Here is a 20,148-nt window from a genome sequence, read left to right on the forward strand (position 1 = left end):
AATACAACAGACAAAGCGAGTAAAGCACCAGGACACCAGCATTCACCTCTCCGCGTCTGCTGAACGTAGATGGAGCGTAACCGGACGTCCTGTGTCTCCATAGTGACAGATTGTACCCACAAACTATGAGTCCAAACACTTTAGGCTGTTTTATGGTCAGGTATCTGACTCCAGCTAGTGAAATGACCGATAAGACATATAATCCACATACCATAAAACTCTCAAAGCTCACGATCCAGCGCCAAGGGATAAAGTACGTTTTGGTTTTTGTATGTTTACAAAATCGTACAGCCATCACCACTGTCCAGTTCCACAACTCTTTCATTCCGTGGCAGGAAGCCTGGCACTATAAGCAATCACTTCCTATTCCTCCTTAGCAGGGTTCTGGAAGCCCCAATTTACTCCCTGGCTTCGTGGGTTTCCTATTCTGGACACGTTACCTAGACGAAATAATCTAATATGTAGTTGGTCACCTGTAACTAATTTTTTAGATTCTGTAATATCTTCAAGGGTGCTCAACACTGTAGCTTCTGTCAACTCTCCGTCCCTTTCTACGGATGAATGGCACTCCTTCGTAAGTGTAGATTACATTGTTTACACCTTCACCAACCGATAAACACTTGGGCGGTTTGGAGTATTGTGAACAGTCAGTGCAGCGTTTCACGTGACCTGCACTGTCAGTTCACTTGGGCACACGTCTGGGAGTGGAATTGCCGAGTCCTGTGACAGGTCTGTGTTTGCCTATTTGAGAAACCATCTGACTGTTTGCTGCAGCTCTTCTGGGCTTAGCTCCAGTCCCCTCATCTGGTTGGCCCAGACCTAGGGCATGCTGGCACTGCTGCAAGGGTGATTGGCTAAGTTTGAGCTTGTCCAAATGGAGAAGGCCACCGTGTTTCCTCCCCTTGTCAGACTTGTTCAAAGACCATGGGGAGATGCACCATTTTACAAGCCCACCAGCAACATCCCAGTCTCTCTGTACCTTCTCTGACTTGTCATGGTCAGCCTTTTCAGTGATGCCACCCAGGTAGGCGGATGGGGCGTGGGTGGTTTGATTATCATGGCGGGCATCTTTTTATGTTCATATTTATTATTTCTATAACTCTCCAGAGAACTGTGTAGACAGTAATTGGAAAGTTTTGAGGAAACGGAAGTGCGTGTGTCTGGGAGGAGTTCCTTTTGGGGCACAAACATCCAGAGGAAACAGAGGAGAGCAACACCTGGCAGGGAGGAGATGGGGGTAGGGGCACCACTGGGAAGGGGAAAGAGGAGGAGACTGTTAAGATCACTGAAGAAGAGGGGTTGTGGGCCTGCAAAGCAAAAGCCCCCAGAGACATGGAGGGGACCACTTCTGAAATCAGCGCCTCTCACCAGCAGAAGCCTGTCACCTGGTCTAGGTCTTGATAATCCACAGCACATGGATGATTTTCAGAGCTCTGTGTCCTAAGTCCTTTGTATCTCCAAGCCTCTGAGAAGGAATCCTGGAAGCCCAATCCAGATGTTAAACTCAACAGCCCTCCTTGAACAGATCCAAACAGGGAGAGAAAGCTCACATGTCTTTTCCAGTCTTGGCGCACTTAACCCAGCCAGGTCACCCAGAACCTGGTGGCAGCTGGAGTCCCCTGGAAGGTCAAGTCACTGACTTGAAATTTCTCAGAGGTCAACCAGACAGCAGGTCTGAATTCCCCACCCATGGTGGAAGGTCTGTAATGGGATCTGATGTCTCTTCTGGTGTGTCTGAAGGAATTTCTCATGTACATACAATGAATAAATAAAATATTTAAAAAAAAAAAAAAAGAAATGCAAGGAATGGATGAGGGACGGGACGAAAAGTCAGTGTGGGCCAGCTCAGAACATGCATCCCCCAGCCCAAGGCTAGACCCTGGACTCTCAGCCTGGGCTCCTGAGCACACTGGGGACAATCCTCCCTAGATGACAGTCACATCCCCTCTCACCTGCTCTTCCCAAAGGGTCACACACTTGCCTCAGGTGAGCGTACTTGCGGCTTCACTCTTGGTCCTTCCCGAGGTTTTCACCTCAGCCTCCTCTTCCAAGGCTCAAAGTCTTCCTGGCTCATTCTGTCCGTTAGTGAAATGTCTGTTTCTGGTGCACAAAGTCCAAAGCTCTACTCTTTGGGTGGGGGAAGAAGCCCAGCAATATGCTCTGGGCTTTGAGAACATCTGAACATCTGCCATCCAAAATGGCTCCTTAGGAGCTGGTCAGTGAGAGCCTGTGGTACAAGGCTGCCCCTCACGAGTAAGAGCTGGCGCTCCGTCTAGCCGCAGCCACATGGCAAGGGGGAATACTTCAGAGACTGGCTTGGTCCTTCCCTCTCTGATCATTCTTTCCCAGAAAGGCCCAGGACCACGTTCCAACCCAGAGTACCTCCCAGGGTCAGATTGCAAAAGGCAGTGCGTGCGAATGTAGAGCTGGATACAGGTTTTCTCAAGCCAGAGTGGACCTAGCCTCCCTCGAGCCTCCAGGGTGAGCCTGAACATGTCTCTTGATCGTTCTGACCCCCATCTCCCTCAGCTTACAGCTATGGGTAACGATATTTACAGTCGGGGCCTAGGACACATTGGTCCTCCATATGGCATGTTAGTGATGGAGAAAACAGTCTGTGTACTTTTCCCCTCCCCCTCCCCTGCGGCAGGTCAGTGACCTAAGCAGTTACTCAATGACCCTCTCCTCGAAGCATTTCAAAACAGGCTTGGCTAAGTCCCCCTCCCTCAGTTTGTCACCACCAGGTCATTCCCCATTTATCCACTTTTGCCCCTCCACATCAGATACTTCATCAGACCCAGCATAAAAACACACGAAGTTTCTTCGTGTTTTCTACTGGAGACTCCCATGTCTTATGAACTTTAGACTAAATAATGCTGTGTGTTTCTTATCTTGCAAATCAGTCTTTTATCAGAGGGTTTCAGGAATGAAGCCAGAATCAGTGAAGGACAGAAAAATCTCTGTTCCATTGTCTTAGGCCCACGAGGTAGGTATCTCCCAGGACTGGCCTTCTGACTGACACCCTCCAAGAGCCGTTTTCCATTAGTTCCAGATAAACCTTCCAAAATGTCCTAGACAACACATCCCAACTGGAGCTATCTCCTGCTTCCAAATTCTCTTCTTGGTCCTGGCAGATCCATGAACTGTCTCTAGATCACCTTTTTCCTTCCTACATCTAAGCTCCAGTCAATCACAAGACCCTGAGAGCCCAATTCTTCTCCCTAAATACACTCAGTGGCCCTAGAGGCAATGACCCAGGTTTGCAGTGTGTACCAGCTGGTTATATGTCAACTTGACACACAAACTGAAAGGAGGAGCCTCAATTAAGAAAATGACTCCATAAGATCTAGCTGGGAGACATTTTCTTAATCAGTGATTGACGACTGAGGTCCCAGACCATTGTGGGTGGTGTCTTCCTTGAATTGGTGGCCCTGGGTTCTATAAGAAAGCAGGCCGAGCAAGCTATGAGAAACGAGTCAGTCGGGAGCATCCCTCCACGGCCTCTGCATTGGCTCCCGCCCCCCCCGATTCCTGTCCTATTTGATTTCTTGTCCTGTGTGAACTCCTGATTTCCTTCGATGGTGAACAGCAATATGGACGTGTCAGACAAATAAACCCTTTCCTCCACAACTTGCCTTTCGGTCACGCTGTTTTGTCACAGCAATGGTAACCCCAGCTAAGACAGAGCACAAGATGTAGTTCGGTCACACAGGGTACGATTCAGGACCCTTTGGCTTCTCACATCCAGCACAGGGACAGAAGCCCCTCCTCCCTGGTGCAGAAGGCACCCACGAGAGCCCAACCTACTTATTTGTCCGGTGTGCCTACCTGCACGTTGGACCTGCACACCAGAGCCTCCAGAGTCACCGCCTGTCCCCACTCGCGTGGCCCTGCAGGTTAGTCTACTGTTCTTCATGCATGGCTTTCCCTCTCCTTAGTTTGTTCAGTCCAAACAAGTGGTTAAACTGTTCAGTATGGGACTTCCTTAATCCAATCCACTCTGCAAGGGGAACCATCAACAGAACAGTGGCCCTCAGGGTCTTCTCTCCCATCCTGCTCCCTGCCCCAGTCCCTCCTCTCTTCTTCCCTCCCTCTCTGCCTCCCTTTCTTCCTCCCCTCCTGTTCCTCTCTCTATCTTCTCTTTCCCCTGCCTCCCTTTCCCTTCCCTTTTCTTTCCTATCCACAGAGTCTCACTATGTAGTCCAAGATGATCTCCAATTTGCAAGCCTCCTGCCTCAGCCTCCCGAGTTCCGGAATTACCTGCATGCACTCTCATGCCTATCGTCTTCAGTCTTTGGTCCCTCCTGCCCAAGGTCCACGCCTTTATATAGTTTCCCACCCGCCTCCTGCCCCGCCACACTATGGCTCGTACCTCAGGTCTCTGGCCACCCTTCCCCACCGCACTGAAAGGTTTCGAAACAGATTTCCAGTTTTTCAGCTCGGCTGTGATCAGACAAAGCACAGAGAAGCATTCACTGCTCGGCTGAGGCTCACGATAAACATTACCTCATTGAGAATCTACGGTGCTGCTCTCTAAATGGCACTCTTTTCCCCGGTAGAGAGTCCACCCTGCTATCAGCTTTGTCCTGCTTCTACTGAAGTCTGCTTAGGTGAAGCCATGGGTTATTGCTGCATATAGAACCAGAACCAGCAAGCTGGGTGAAAGCTCTCTCTGGGCAGTGGTGGGGTTGTCATTGAGGGCCCCACTAAACAGTGGTCTCTGGACTGCCTGCCTGCCTGTCTGCCTTCCTTCCTTCCTTCCTTCCTTCCTTCCTTCCTTCCTTCCTTGTGTCCTTTATTTTTTGAAACATGGTGTCACTATGTAGACCTGACTGGCCTGAAACTTAGAATGTAAACCAGACTGGTCTCAAATTCACAGAGATCTGCTGTCTCTGCTTCCTGAGAGCTTCGACATGTGTCAACACACACAGCTAGTGTGTTCCATCTCGTTCTTGGGGAAGCAGGGGCTACTGCAGAGCGGGCTTCACCGAATGCAGGACTTTAGTGGGTGCCCATGTTTCCTCACATCCTCAGAGTCTGCTACCAGGGCTTGGGGTGCCTGTGGGGCAAACAAGCTTGGAGAAGAAATGGCATCCAGAATCCCAGAGCTGGGGAATGGATGAGATTAGACATGAGCTCAGACTTGTCTGACTGCTGGGCTCCTGATGTCAGCCATCAGATCTACACTGATGGCCTTGGAACAAATATAGTGACAGTCCTTGGGTGGTCATTTCTTACTCTGGCCCAGCTTCTCTTCTGTGAGTTGTCAAAGGTGGCCATATTGCTGTCATTTTACTAGCCCATTCTGTAGCTTTCTGTAGCTTGTGGATCACCTCACTGGTCAGTCAGGTGTTTCTTTCTGTGGCCTGAAGGGGCTAAGAAAGGAAAAGTGGGGAGAAAGTTGAGAGGGCCTCAGCCCAGGGATCCAATCCACAGTATGATGAGTTCTGGGACCCACAACCAAAGCCTGGGTTGGAACCTTCTGGAAAACTACAGCAACAGCTGTCAAGAAATACCAAGGCAGTATCTGAAAGAGTCAAGACGCGATACTCTATGTAGAATGTTCTAGCCAGTACCTTTCAGAAAGCAAAACCTAGGACCATGGCTTTATGGCTGGCAATCAGACAGCTCCCCCTGGCCTCTGTAAGAACAGTGAACCTTGCTTCCCACCCTGCCTGCCAGGAGGATGTGTGGGCTAAGGGCTTGGCCAACTTCAAAGGTTCACAGCCTTGGCCCCAAACTCACCCCTGAGTGTGTTTGCAAGTCTGCCTTCAGGCCTCAGAATAACTTATTTCCTGCTTATGGAAGGCCCAGTTTAGTTACTTTTGTCTGTTCTGGGAAGCAGCACAGACCCCACTGGAAGCCACCCCTACCCCCTACCCTCACCCCCACCAGAATCTTTGTCTCTCCCCACCGCACAGTCTCCACACTGCCTTTAACCCCAAGTTCCGGTGTTCTTCAGCTACATCCCAGGGTTTGTTTGTTTTTGCTTTTTTTTTCCTCCTAACTTCGGTGTATAAGAAGAAACGCCACACCCAGCCCTTACCCTCTCCACACACACAGTGCCACTTTTACATACACACTCTGTCAGGTCATAAGAGGACCCCCACACAACACAGAAAAGGCAGAGGCTGTGACAGGGAAACCCTAGCCCAGGGCCTCCATTCAACGATGTTCTTGAAGCAAAAGGCATCCTTTGGACTTGTCCTGCCTGGAGGCGCTTCTGGCCCTGGGATTTGTTTTGAAGCCTGAAAAATGCTGGCTTGCTGAATGTTTTCCAATTAGTTGCCAGCATTTTTTTAAGAATCAGAAACTTTCACATCAAACTGCAGATTTTTGTTTTTTGTCTTGAAAAATCAGCAGATCTGGCACAGATTCAGCTGTCCCTGATACTGCGCCTGCTCAGAGCGGTTTGCCCGTGGAGCCTCAGCAGGGGGTGTCCAGGGCACATTTCCTGGGCCCCTTTCACCTGATTGTGGGTTTCCTTATCTGCCCCAGAACAAAGGGCCTGGGAGCCGCCTGGACAGGATTCCTGGGTCAGGTAAAACACTTTGAAGGGGAGGAAACAGGCCAAAGGAGAGCCAAGCATACCCAGAACCACCATGGCGGGCACAGAACTGGTGTTCCCTTGGTTCTGGAAGTGAGAGTAATGATTCGTTAAGGGCCAGGGAGAGGCTCCGTACAGAAAGCCCTTGCCTTTCTATTTCCAGGATCCACTTGTTGGGAGAAGAAAACCGGCTCCTCCAAGCTGTCTTCCGATCTCCAGAAGTGCACAGTCAAATGTACCATGGTGTGTGTGCACGCATGCATAAAGACCTGCGTGCGCGCACGCGCGCGCGCACACACACACACACACACACACACACACACGCTAAAAAAAATGTAGTAAAAGAAGAACCTTAAACTCCGAGTAGGGGATGGTGCCCCAGTATTATGACAGTGAGTCTGGCAAACAGCAGAGATATCCTAGCCTGGAGTGGAAGGCTTTTAGAGGAGGAGGAGGGGGAGGAGGAGCAAGAGAATGGGAGGAGGAGGAGGAAGAGCAGGGGGAGGAAGAGGAGGAGGAGGAGAAAGAGGAAGGCAGCAGTGCTGTGAAAGTATACAGGTTGATAGGAGATGAATGGCAAGGCTGAGGCACAGAAGAGGCGTAGGGCTAGAGAGGTTGGAGGGACCCAGTGATGGGGCGGGAGAAGCTGGGAGCAGCTCTGATTCCAATCTTGGTGTACTGTCATGGTAAATTTGGCCACTGAGAGCCAGGAGGACAGAAAGACTGTGCTCAGTATTGGACGTAAGGTTGGATGAGTACTATAGCCGCCTGAACGGGGTGGGGGAGGGGGCTCCCTAGGAGATCATGCCTCCGGGTAAAGACACACACATCCAGGGGTCCAAGAAGCAGGTGAGGCTGATGTTAACCATCTGGTGTCTGACCCTGTCCTACCCTGTGTCCAAACTGAGAGCAGAGAGAAAGGAGGCCGCCGCCATAGACCTTCGAGGATAATGGATTGGTGTCACTGGGAAAGCTACTAGCTCCCAATACCAAAGGCAGTGTCTAAGCCTGGGGAGGGTGGCATCTAGGTGGCAGATAGTGACTGAGATGGTGCTGTCACCCTTTCCAGAGGTGTGAGCTGGGAGCATCTCCTGAGCCCTACCTCCTAAGATGACCTGGCCTCCTCCAGACTGATTGGTCTCTCTCCTTCGGGAGCCCTTTGTCACGAGGCAGTTCCCACAGCCCTTGAGTCGTAGTCAGTTGGCCACTCTCTTGCTACTCACGCCCTCCTTCTTATCAGCCTGACTTGGTAAACAAATCCAGAGCAGTTGCTGGCTGTGGCCTTTCCAGATAGAGCAGGTTGTAAATCTGTTGAATCGCTCCAGATTCAGATACAAACATTTGCGCAGCACAGCATTAGCATGGCCTGACCTTAGATGGCTTTTTTTCCCCCTAAGCCTCAGTTTCCTTCTCTGCCAGTCTTAGCATTTCTTCTAGACTCTGCCCTAGCAACAACCAGGCAGCAGCCTGGCTTGCTATAAAAGAACTGATTGGCTTCTCTCTCTCCTCTGGCCTCTTTCTTTCTGGCTTCCTTCTCTCTCCCTCCATCTCTGTCCTCCTCTGTCTCCTCTCTCTGCCTCTACTCCCTTCTCAACCTTCCTTCTCATTCCCCCAATAAATGTCATTTTCTACTAGACTGGTACCTTGGGTGTGTGTGTGTGTGTGTGTGTGTGTGTGTGTGTGTGTGCGCGCGTGCCTGAGTATGGGCCCACCAGGGCACCCTCTCCCTCCACACCATGCCACTGCATTATGAAACATATCAACCAGTCTCATAGGAAATGCCCTGGACCTGATATTTTGCAGACCTCAGTGGCGAACTCCCTTCCTTCTCCCTATACTCCTTTGCACCAGGGGTCTAGACTCCCAGTCTCAAGTTCAAGGCCCCTGAGAGCCTCTGGCTTCATCTATCCATTCCTGTAGAACATAGTCCTCTAGCCCCAGTGGACCCCAGCCATTCCTCAGATTAATCATGCCTCTCAGCCTTCATCCATGCCGTACCCTTGACCAACTGTCCTTCCTCCCCCAGCCATTGCTGCTCAAGTCTCAGCTCGGCGCAGCTGAAGAACAAGCTTGCTGACTGAGGAGAGCTCTTCCAAGTGAGATAGCAGACAAGACTGGAGCCTGGGCTATAGTTGGGGGTGGCCATGGTGACAGAGAGAGACCGTGGGGCCTCAAGTCCAGTTCCTAGTGTGACCTAGTCTAGCATGGTGAAGGAGAAAGAGCCCGAGGCAGGAAGTGCAGAGGGAGTCTCCAGACAGCAATTGGGCTTGGCTGTCATTTTTGGGAAATTCCTTTTGGAAGGACCCTTGGGTGGTCTGCTAGCAGGAAAATGACCTCAAGGTCTAGTTGTGTTTTGAGGGAGCTCTGTTAGGATGGAGGGTGGGGGCAGGCACTCTGGTAGTTTCCCAGTTGTGTCAGGGGCCAAGTGCTGGGACTTTCTGTTCCCAGTTCTGGCCCTGACTACCCCATCTAAACCCAAGATAACCTTAAAAATAAAAACTAGACAGTACGGGGGGTGGAGGGGGGCTGGGTGGGGGAGGGGTCCTGAGCCTTGGGAAAGCAAGACAGTCTCCTTAGATCCAAACAAGAAGCCATTGACCTAAGGCCACGCTGCCTTCCTCTGCACTGGGAGAGAGCTCATCAGTTACTCTATGTTTAAACTGTTGTCACAAGTCACCGGTTTTCTCATTTTTACATCACAGTGTGAGTCTGGGGGCCTTAGTAAGGCTCAGCTGTCACCCCGGGAGACACCAGGCAGGGGCTGGACCCTGGGCACCTTCAGGGTGATTCTGAAGAAAGAGAACTAAGGGAAGCCACTAAGAGCTCAGACTCCACAAGGGGCTTGGGCGTGGCCGGGTCTGCCTCCGATCAGATGTGTGGCCTGAGGTCACAGGTCATTGGACCCTCTGGGCTTATTTTTCTTTTTTTGTAAACTGGACAGAAATCTGACTTGAACTCACAAAGCCGAGACGCACAAGTAGGATGCCAATGAGTATTCCCAGGACACAGAACACTGAGGCCTGGCCATTTAGCCCTTCACATCCTTCTAGAGCCCCAGTGGACTCTAAGCTGGTCTTTATGCTCAAGGAACCTTGTAGGCTCCTTGTGACAGAGTCTGTTGGCTTTGGCCTAATTTTCTCAGCTATCTCCCAGCAGCCTCCTCCCTTAACCTGATTGCTTGCTGAGCTTACAAACGTGCCAAGCTCTTTTGCCTTTCTAGAATGTACCTTCTGTTTGCACCTTGACAGTCGGTATTCCTTCCCCTAGAATCCAGCCCTCTACCCTCTCTGGGTGTAGATACCCCTTCCCCCAATGCTGGTCAGCTTTTTTATAAAACTTATTTCAAACCTTGGCTTCTTCTTCTTCTCATTATTATTTCCCTTTAACCAAAAAATGCCTTTATTGTAGTGAAATTATAAATAGATGTATCACAGAGATTAAAGCAGTTGTTCAAACACTGCCCGATCCCAACCTGTACATCTCAGCAAGCGTCTACGTGGTTTGAAGGTGGCCATTCTGAAGTCGTGGAGCTTCACTTGGGGTTTTACACAGTCACTACCAATTACACTTTTGATGCCCTTTCCACCACCACAAAAAAAAAAAAAAAAAAAAAAAAAAAAATATGGCAGTGAAATTAGAAAATCAGGTAGCGGGTTGGGGATTTAGCTCAGTGGTAGAGCGCTTGCCTAGCAAGCAGAAGGCCCTGGGTTCGGTCCCCAGCTCTGAAAAAAAAAAAAAAAAAAAAAAAAAAAAAAAAGGTAGCTTCATCCTCTCTTCTAAGAGGATTATATTTCAGTTTGACACTCTCTCTCTCTCTCTCTCTCTCTCTCTCTCTCTCTCTCTCTCTCTCTCTCTCTCTCTCTCTCGTTCCTTTTTCCTTTTCTGGGATCCTGGGCATTGAACTTAGGGCCTTGAGCATGCCAGGCTTGAGCTCTACCACTGAGATATTTCACCAGGCTGAGCTGTCAATCTTTCTGACTCAGCCAGCTGGATGCTGGCATGGCGGGCTTGTACCATGGGCTTCAGAAGCTTTAAGCATTTCCTGGATACAGCTTGTGTTTCTGACTCCCCAGATGGGTGTCACGGGGCTGGGACCTGGGACACAGAATCATTTACTCACTAGATGGTCCCATCAGCCCTGCTCTGTCTGGTCCCGGCTGGGTCCAAGGCCTCAGGAACTGCCAGGCCTCGACTGCAGCCTATAAGGTGCAACACCATTCTCACGACTCCCATATGCTTCAACACCTCATACTGATGTAAGGGCCCAGTCAGTCCCTGCAGAGAGGCCTCTGTCCTGCTGCTCCATCCACAGACCAAGTTTATAAACACAACAGGGGACCAAGGGACCATCCCTGTCACTTACTATGAAAGTAGAGAAATGGAGTCCCTGAAAGGAATAGAGGCAGGCAGACTGGGTACTGACTACATGATCCTATGCTAAGGTCAAGGCCACCTTGCCATCCGACATTTCCTAGAACAGTCATGGGAGAAGTAACACCTCCGTGTCTGTTCCCCAGTCAGTGGCACCCAGAAAATAATTTGTTTTGTGGAGAGCCAGTGGAGAAGTACACAAGATAGACCAGAGTCCATCAGTACAGAGTGAGGAAGAGAAAGCCCCAGGCAAGTGACAAAGAGGAGAGATTGTCAGGAAGATCAGTGTTCTGGCCTCACTTTACAGGTTAGGTGCTGGGTGACCTTGGACAAGTCTGCCCTTGCCTGTTTATTAAAAAGGAGGGAAGATTTTAATGAGTTCTCATACAGTCCATGGGGTGGAGCTGGGATTTGGACATGAGGTGGCTGATGGTTCTTTCCCTCAACTCTGTCTGCCCTGGAAAGACCTCATTTAAACAGAGGGCCACAGCCAGCTAGCCACAGTGGCCACACCTAGAGTAAGCAAGGATGAACTGGGGTGTGTGTCTGGTAGCTAACATTGTGCTTGGTGGCTGACAGGGGCTTCCTCTAGTTTGGATGAAGGCCCCCAGGTAGGCTTCATTTGGAAGTGTTGGAAATGTCTACTTTCTCAAGAAAAAGCAATGGGCAAGGACTCCCTGAGCCAGAGTGTAGAGGCCAGAGAGTGGTTTCCCTGGATCTCACTGTAGGGACCATTTGGGGACATTAGTTTCCTCTCTGCACAGGCAAGGGAACTCTGTTATCTAGGGCACATTCACATTGTCAGGCTAGCGCTGTGGGAGACACATCTGACTCTCAGCCCCTGGGTGTCTGTCTCTAGTACAGCTGTCCACAGCTGGCTCTGGACTCTTGGAAGATGGAGAGTCATCTGCATCCCTTTTCTTGTCCACTGTACTGAGCCTGACAGCCTGACAGCAAGAGGGAGGCTGAGGAAGCACAGCTCGAGGTGGCTTCTGGTGGTGTCTCAGTGCAAGAACTCGTACCAGCTCCCTGTTATACACATGTCAGAGATCAATTGGAGAACCCAGTGTCAAGCTTTCACAGGGAGGGGAGGCTGGTGCAGAACTAAGGGTGCGAGTTTATCCTCTGCCACGGGATGTCTAATCCCCACATTTGGACAGAAAACGTAAATAGGAATTTTGTTTGTCCACAGCCCATAAACCCAGCGAAACCATCCTACTATGCCAGGTTCAGTGATGCCCACCTGTAGTCCCTGCCCCCTGGAGGCAGAGGCCAGAGAACGGCAAACCTGGGCTACAAGCAAATCCTATGGCACCAAACCCAAAATAAATGCCAACCCTCCCCTCAACCTGACCTCGTCTTCCTCTCTCCTATAAGGCCTCCTTAGAGGAAGCACCCATCCCCACCCTTCCTGGTGTCCCAGGGTCCCCAAGCTGTATCTGTCCCACGGCTGAGTCTGTTTGGCCTGCGAGCAAGCCTGGCCTTGCTTGGATGGGTGTGAAGCCAACACTGCAGCAGACGGGCAGCGCAAGGGAGCCAAGGGTGATTACTGTGGGGCATCCAGCCTAGACAACCTTCTGTTCCACCACTGTCACAGGTGGGTCTGTCACTCCGACCTGGCCACTTGGTGCTTTCCATTTACCATTCCAAACTCAGTTTCAGAAAGCCTCCAGACCTCTAGCCTCCTCAGACTCCACCACTACCTGCTCCAGGTAAGTGTCAGCAGGTCTCTCTGAGTCCCCTCTCTGTGTGGATCCTGTGGAGTACGTCTGAAATCTGTCAGTCAGTTCCCTTGGGCGTTTGTCCCTGTGGGTTGGTGGTTTCCTGCCTTACTCACACTCCCCTCTGTCCCTCCATGTCCTTGCTGTGGCCCTCCTTTAAAGCCATGCTCTGTCTGTCTCTCTGTCCTGTTCCTCCTCTGTCCCTTTATCCTGCTGACACTTGTTGGTTCCTGTGTCCTCCCTCCCTCCCTCCCTCTCTCTCTTTCTCTCTCTCTCTCTCTCTCTCTCTCTCTCTCTCTCTCTCTCTCTCTCTCTCTCTCTCCTCTGTGGTTCTCTACTCTGTCCACCCACTTTTACATTGCCTCCCTCACACTGGGTCTGGGGGATGAGGGTTGGGGCTTAGCTTGATGACAGCTGGGCAGGCAGGCCAGGCTGGCCTTTCTAACGTCTTGGGTCTCTAGCTCAGCAGAGTGGTTTGACTTGGCTCCCTGGCTCCAGCTAAGTAAGCTGGCTTCCCTTTCTGCCCCTCTCATTCACTCATATACCCTCCCTGAGTTCCACAGACAAGGAGAGAGGGGCTTGCTCTGTGCAGAACTGAGCCTCTGTCCCCCCAGCACACCACAGAGGCGCGATGTCTAATCTCCCCTTTCCTGTGGCTGTAGAGGCCCCCAGGCTCCCTCCCAATTCCTTCCATTCCTTCCCCTAGACTTACCTATTCTGGGCCCCATGGCTTGGGGAATGCAGAGAGTCGTGGCCCCCAGTCCAACCTGGAGCTTAGCAGAGAGGAAGTAAGCCTGTCAGTGGACAACTGGAGACAGCTTCTGAGAGAGCAGCAGCAGAGGGAGGGTCAAGGTAGGACCGTCCCTCACTAGGCTGTTTATTTGGCCACACTGAACAGCAGCTGCCCTCAAGTCAGGTGTGGTAGAGGCCCTGCTCAAACTGACCCCTCCCTGAGGATTTTTCTAGGCACTTGCTTCTTTGTCTGGCTTTAGGGCCCCCAACGCTTGCAGTGCAGCGTCTGTTTCTTTGGCTCCATGAATCCCTCTGATCTCTGGTTGGGACAACCCAGGGCCAGGAGTTGCAAAGGAGGCGGGTTTGTTTAGGTCCAGCCCCCATGCTGCGAGGAGGCTGGTCCCTTCCTGAGGCTGATGGTATTTCCTAGCCTTCAGATTTCCCTGTGTGAGCAGCAGAGGCTAGAGTGAGAAGCTGTTTATGGCTCCTAAGTTCAGAACCATCCTAGAGACACATATTCAAGAATGTTTGGTCTCTGCTGCGGTCCCGATCACTTTTCCTATGGGGTTGTTGTCTCCCAGGCCCCTAGGAGCTCAGAAGCAAGTCCTTGCTTTCCTCTGAGCCTTTGTCCCCTGTTCCCCTCATCCCTCACCAATATCTGTCCCTTCCTGTCTGTGCCGCCTAGAGGGTAGAGGAAGGAAAGGAGGGAGAAAAGAAAGCAAAACAAGGGCTGGGGATTTAGCTCAGTGGTAGAGCGCTTACCCTAGGAAGGAAAAAGGCCCTGGGTTGGGTCCCCAAAAAAAAAAAAAAAAAAGAAAAAAAAAAAAAAAAAAAAGAAGAAGCAAAACAAAACAGTAAATTTGAAATTCTTAAGAAATGTCTGGACCGAGGCCTTCTAAACAGCTGGAAGGTTGTCCCAGAGCTGGCCCTAGCCACGGGAGGTGGGTGACTAGAGTCCCTGCTGTGTGAATAGTAAGGCAATAAAGAAGCCAAGCCTGGGGCCCAGGGGCTGAACGGGAGGGAGTGGCAAGAGGTGGGGCCTTCACCAAGCTGGGGAGAAAACTGCAGAGCCTGCATGAGGTGCCCAAGGGCCCATTCATCCAACAGGCTTGGAGCCCTCCATTTCACAGAGGAGGCAGAGTCTGAGTCATTTGCCACAGAGCACCCTCGTTGGGGAAGCATGTCTTGCCGCTCCCCACCCCCACCGTGCTAGAACCAGGTATGCCCTTCAACCCAGCCTGTCTTCTCAGGGGATGTCTCCGTTTGCCCCAATTTGATACAGAAAGGAGCCCAACCCCATCTCCAGAAGAGGACCTTTGCACAGAGAGAATGGGGATGTGGGTTTAGAGTCTAGCTTCCTCTGGAATGATAGAGAGCTTCCTTTAGCCCACGTGGCTGTAGAATGCTGGGACATCTGAGATACAGATCTGGCTGGAACTTAGGCATTCAGCCGGATGCCCAACACTTTTTGAGTGAAGGTGTCATTGGAGGACCAGCAATATGAGCCCGTGACAATGGATGAAGGCCAGCAATTGTGGCAGATGGGCAGAAAGAAGATGCTAGTCCTAATTGGGAAGCCAGAGTAGACCTGGGCTCTCAGCCCTTCAGTCCAAAGTCAGCAGTGAGTCTTCCTAGAGACTGGAGGACAGAGAGCCTTCAAGATATGAAATCGCAGGAGCACAGTTGCAAGACGGAGCATCCTTTAGACTCCTAGAAACTCTCTGACCACTGGCTTAGCCTCAGGAGCAGAGCTTCTTTGTGTGAAACCAGAATGTTCATGGACTTTGACGTGTTTCGGCGGAGCAAAGGTCAGCCTATGAAACTTGAGCTCACAGGTCCTCAGACCAGTTCCCGAACTAGGAGTTCAGCAGGGTCCCATCTGCAGGAGTCCTAAGCTTTGTGACCACGGCCTTGCTCCTTGGCCTAGTGTACTTGGGAGCACTGGTGTTTGCTGCAGCCTGTGCACATGGGGCTGTGCGGATCCCAACGCCATCTGCAGATTCCCGTTGTTTGCGAAACTTGATGCCTTTTTTAGCGTCTGTCTCCAGTTGTTGGCATGGTTTGCAAAGCTCTGCGGCTCCCAGCATCCCTGACATCCTCATAGTCCTGTGGTTCACGCCAAGCCTGACGCTGTTGTAAAACCCTGAGCTTTTGGCAGAGCAGGAGCCCTTCTCTCTGAGTAGCCCACGCAGAGAGAGACAGGGCCTTTCTGTAAGCCTGACACAGCAGGAGACTTCATCTGCGGAGCCATCTGCTTCAGGTTGCAAGAAGAATGCAGGGAACTAGATCGCTGAGCTCCATGCTGGTCCCAGCTCTGTCACAACCCCGCTGCGGGACACTGGGCAAATCCTCTGCTCCTTAGGACTCAGTCTTACCATCTGTTAAGTGACCATGGCATTAAACCGCCGACCTGCAGGGAGGGCCTGCTGGTCACTGTGACCTTGCTCAGCAGATAAAGAAGGGGTAGTCAGAGACATCTTCCCCCCAAACACTTCAAACCGCGCCCTCAGCACTTCCAGTCTCACTTCCCTCTGGCTTGTCAGTCAGGGAGCGGATATCTGTAAATGGGCTCTGGGCTCACTGGGTGGTATGAGGGTCTTCGGTGAGCCTGGGTGGTTCTAGCCTGGGCCACTGCCTTGGGCTCAGATCCCTGCTGTACAGATGGCTTCTTGCAAGATCATTAGCTCTGTCCAGGGGAGGCGACACCCTGCTTGTTTCTTCTCACTGCCATGCCTCTCGCACTGCCACTCAGAAAGGTGACTTGCTCAGAGCCCTCCCTGCTTCCAGCCCTGCCTGAACCCACCTACCCCATCCCATCCTGCGTGTGCATGTGTGTGCACGCACACACACACACACACACACACACACACACACAAACACACACGTTTCTCTACAGCAGGAGGGAGGCAGTGAGGTAAGGACATCAAAGTCAGATATGTTGTACTGTGGTCAGTGTGGGAAGTGTGGGACATTTAATTCAATGTCTCTTCTTCAGATTGTGAGACTGAAGCTTTATGTAGAGTGTGGGAGTGGCTGTCTACCTCGCCCTGGGTTTCTTACCCTGGCCAGTAGAGAAGAAATGGCCTCTGTCCTGCTAAGAGCCAGGGCTTTCCCTTTTCGCTGACCCTTTCTGTCACCTCTCTAGGAGGCACCTCTCTAGGAGGGGCTGTGCCACGAACCCTTTGGCTCAACCACTTAGGCTCACTGCTGCTGCAGGAACTTGGTTCCTTCCACCTGACAGACTGTGGTATGGCGGTGGTACTCACACCAGGTTCTGTTGTCTCCACAGCTGTCCCCCGGCTCCCACTGACTCCAGGCTGGGCTAGAAACAGCATCCTCCTCTGGAAGGGACAGACCTGTTTCCCAGAGAGCTGGACTTTCTTCACCTGATGCTTTTCACTCATGGGTTGCTTCAATTCTGACACAGTCGGAATTCTCTGGGGCCCAGTGTCCTCTGTAGTTAAAAAGATAAGGAACCTCCTGGCAGGACCGCACAGACCATCATTATCTTGGTCAATCTCCCTAGAATAGAGGACCACACAGACCATCATTGTCTTGCTCCATCTCCTAGAGGGTGGGTAGCTTCTCTCCAAGGAGACAGAACTCCCTCTCTAGAGAGAACTCTCTGGATGACTTGGAGTCAGTCGATTGCCCTCTCTGATCCTCCGTGCCCTTGTCTGTGAAACGCCTCTCTAGAGCTGTCAAGGCGGGGATGAGCTGATGGATGGATTAGTGCTTGCTAAGTTCTGAGAGCTGAGCAGACACCGGCCCGTTATTAATACGGCAGCCATGGTGATGATGATGACTTGTGATTCTGGGAGCAGAGGAAGGGGAGGAAGTCAATCACAGCAGGTGAGCATCGGGTCAGCCTGACCTGACTGACAGCCCCAAGGCAATAAATCACCAGAAAACCCCTCTCCCCAACAGGAGGAAGCTCAAGGGCAAACGGGGAGCTTAGCAGACAGGCTGGGTGATCACTGTTGAGAGCTAAAGCCCTGTGGGTACTTTAGGGGGTCTCTTATGGGACTTGGGCTGGGTACTGGCTAGCCTGGGAGCCCCCAGCTGTCACTGTGCCAACTCTATGCTGGCATTGGTCAGGTCCTGCCTCTGCCTGGTTTGTTAGTTTCCTCATAATAAAATGGGGAGATGGCTGGACAGGTCCCATTCTTTGGAAGGGCGGCATAAGCTGAAGTGTTCAAATGGGGTTACAGTTATTAATACCGGGTGTCCTTGGGGAGGTGACACTGACGGGCACAGCGAAGCTGGAGGGAGCACAAGGTGGGAGTGAGGGTGCAGACAGTCAGGTGAACACTGGGAACCAGAGTAGATCAGGAAGGAATAGTTTGGAGGAAAATCCTGGCTCCCTGAAAGATTTTTCAACATTGCCCCCTGGAGGCAGAGAGGAGATCTGCACCCTGGACTTTGCTCCCAGATCCCAGTAAGGACTGAAGGGGCCTTTGGAAGGACCCATGCTAAACAAACAAGGGTGCTTTGTTTGTGTGAGTCCTGGCTTTTCTATTTGCCAGACGTTTTACTTCATTTTTATAGTGGAAGGACACACAGGGTTAATTAACTTTCATCTTTTAGAGACAGTCTCATGTTGTAGCCTTGCTGGCCCAGAACTCACAACCAGTCTCCTGTCTCAGACTTCCAAGGGATGAGATTACAAGTGTGAACTTGAACTTGCACATCTAGCTTACCATGATTCCCTGCCCCCCACCTTTTTGTTGTCAGTATTATTTATTTGAGGCAGGGTCTTGTGTAGCCCAGGCGGCCTTGGTCTCCGTATGTAGCTGAGAATGAACTCTCAGTTCTATCTCTCAAATGCTGGGGTTACGGGTGTGCCATGCTGGTCTCACCTTGCTCACTTTTAGGGGGATGACTGGGTGACACTGAGTAAATTTTCTGTGTGTGGAACTGTCAAGGAGTGGGCGTCCATCCAATCCCACACCGCGTTCCTCTCTAAAAGCAAGCAGTGATCTCCAGAAACCCATGGCCATGATGCTGCCCACTTACCACCAGCTTTTAGAAGTTATGACAACTTCAGGGAAGCACACCACCAGCTTCCTCTGGAAGATGAGTCACTTCCGCCCGCATGGACTGAGTCTGAGGGTGGAGGCAGGGATACCAGTGACCCACAGCTGCAGAGGCTTCTGGGATGCTCACTCAGAGGGCCTGGCTCACATGGCACTTCTGGAAGGGCTGGCCTGGCATCAGGGCTAAGGCTGGGCTAGGTAAGATTCCTGTTGGCTGCTGCCAACATTACAGGGGGAGAAGGAGAGAACCTGGACCAGCATTCTTGTATCCATCACAGCTGTCTACCCAGGGTTCTGTCAGCTTGCGTCTGGAGATTGCCCCACAGCCGTCACTCTAGAACATGCCCTCCATTCAGCACACAAGGTCTCTTTAGGTTCTAGAACACATGTCTGGGTAATGCTGGCCTTATGCAAATGCTATGCTTCCTTCGATATTTAGGGAGAGCAATCTGGGTGATGCTAGCAAGGGAAGAGACCAGATCTCAGGTCTTTCGAATGGAGTGGCCTCCCAAAGTCAAGGACAGGGTAGATTTACCCCCAGAAAACAGGATTGAGGGTGGTGGTAGGATGAGAGCTGCATCCAAAACGGGGGTTTACTGGGTCTCAGAATTCTGCCTTTGGATGGAGGACTCCTATTTATCTGTGTGTGTGTGTGTGTGTGTGTGTGTGTGTGTGTGTGTGTGTGTGTGTGTGTGTGTTAGTGGTGGGCTGTTAATCCTTAGCTTCCTCTTTCTTTGAGATGGGGTCTCTCACTCACTACAGCATATGCCAATATGTCAGACTAGCTGGCCTGAGAGCTTCCCAGGATGCTCTGCTTTCTGCACTCAGGTCACCATAGAAGTGCTGGGATTACAGATGTGCCCCATTGTGCCAAGCTTTACACGTGCGCTGGGGATCCACATTCAGGTCCTTGTGCTAGCATCACGAGTATCTTACCCACTGAGCCATCTCCCTAGCCACAAAGTCTCTTGAATTAAAGATGGGAAACTACCTTTTAGAACTGGGTAGCAAGGGGAGATGGTCTCACATAAACAAGCCAATGTAGTCTTTGGAGTAGTTTAGGCCTGAGATCAGCCAATGCCTAGCTGCCTGGAATCAGGCAGTTATTTAATTTTTCTTAAATTTTTCTTAAGCTTCTGTCTCCTTGACTATAAAGTAGATGTGTTGCCAGATGTCTCTGTATACACCTGAAATCCCAGCTCTCAGGAGATTGAGCCAAGACTCCCACTTTGAGTTCGAGGCCAATCTAGGCTACATAACAAGTTTGAGGGAAGCCTGGGCTACATTGTGAGGTCCTGCTTCAAAAATCACCCAAATAAGCAAAATAATAAAAGCGGACGCATTGATGAAGACTCATGTCACAGTACATCACCCTCTGTTCTCAGTACAGGGATTGGCTCAGCTAATGCTCCCAACCACCTCCTAGAATCTCCAGTTTCTAGATGAGGAAGCCGAAGCACAGAGAAAGCATTTGCTCAAGGTCACAGAACCGGCAAGGGACAGGCCAGGATCAGAGCCCAGGCAGTGTGGTCACATCCCTAGTCAGATCTCTGAGTCAGAGGCCAGTCATGAACTAGGTCCCCAGCCGCTAGTCCCCAGGTCTTGAGTTGGGTACTGAGCTAATGCTGTTGACAGGGGACCACTTGATCCACTGCAGACTGTCTGGGTGGTTGTGGCTAGTCGCTTGGCTCGTTAAATCTCAGTTCTCCCCATATGACAGAAACCATTCAAAACCCAGCTA

At 51.2% G+C, this 20,148-nt stretch overlaps 1 protein-coding gene across 1 annotated transcript in view; it reads right to left on the reverse strand.

Annotated features, from left to right (window-relative positions):
* Slco2b1 (solute carrier organic anion transporter family member 2B1) overlaps positions 1 to 4,061 on the reverse strand; it is a 38,075-nt gene extending 34,014 nt beyond the window's left edge. Inside the window, exon 1 of the mRNA XM_032893023.1 lies at positions 3,829 to 4,061. Coding sequence (XP_032748914.1) covers positions 3,829 to 3,916 — 88 coding nt within the window. The 5' untranslated portion in view covers positions 3,917 to 4,061. The remainder of the gene's footprint in view (positions 1 to 3,828) is intronic.
* Positions 4,062 to 20,148: the final 16,087 nt, after the last annotated feature.

Source organism: Rattus rattus, chromosome 2 (genome assembly GCF_011064425.1).
Source record: "Rattus rattus isolate New Zealand chromosome 2, Rrattus_CSIRO_v1, whole genome shotgun sequence".
NCBI lineage: Eukaryota > Metazoa > Chordata > Mammalia > Rodentia > Muridae > Rattus > Rattus rattus.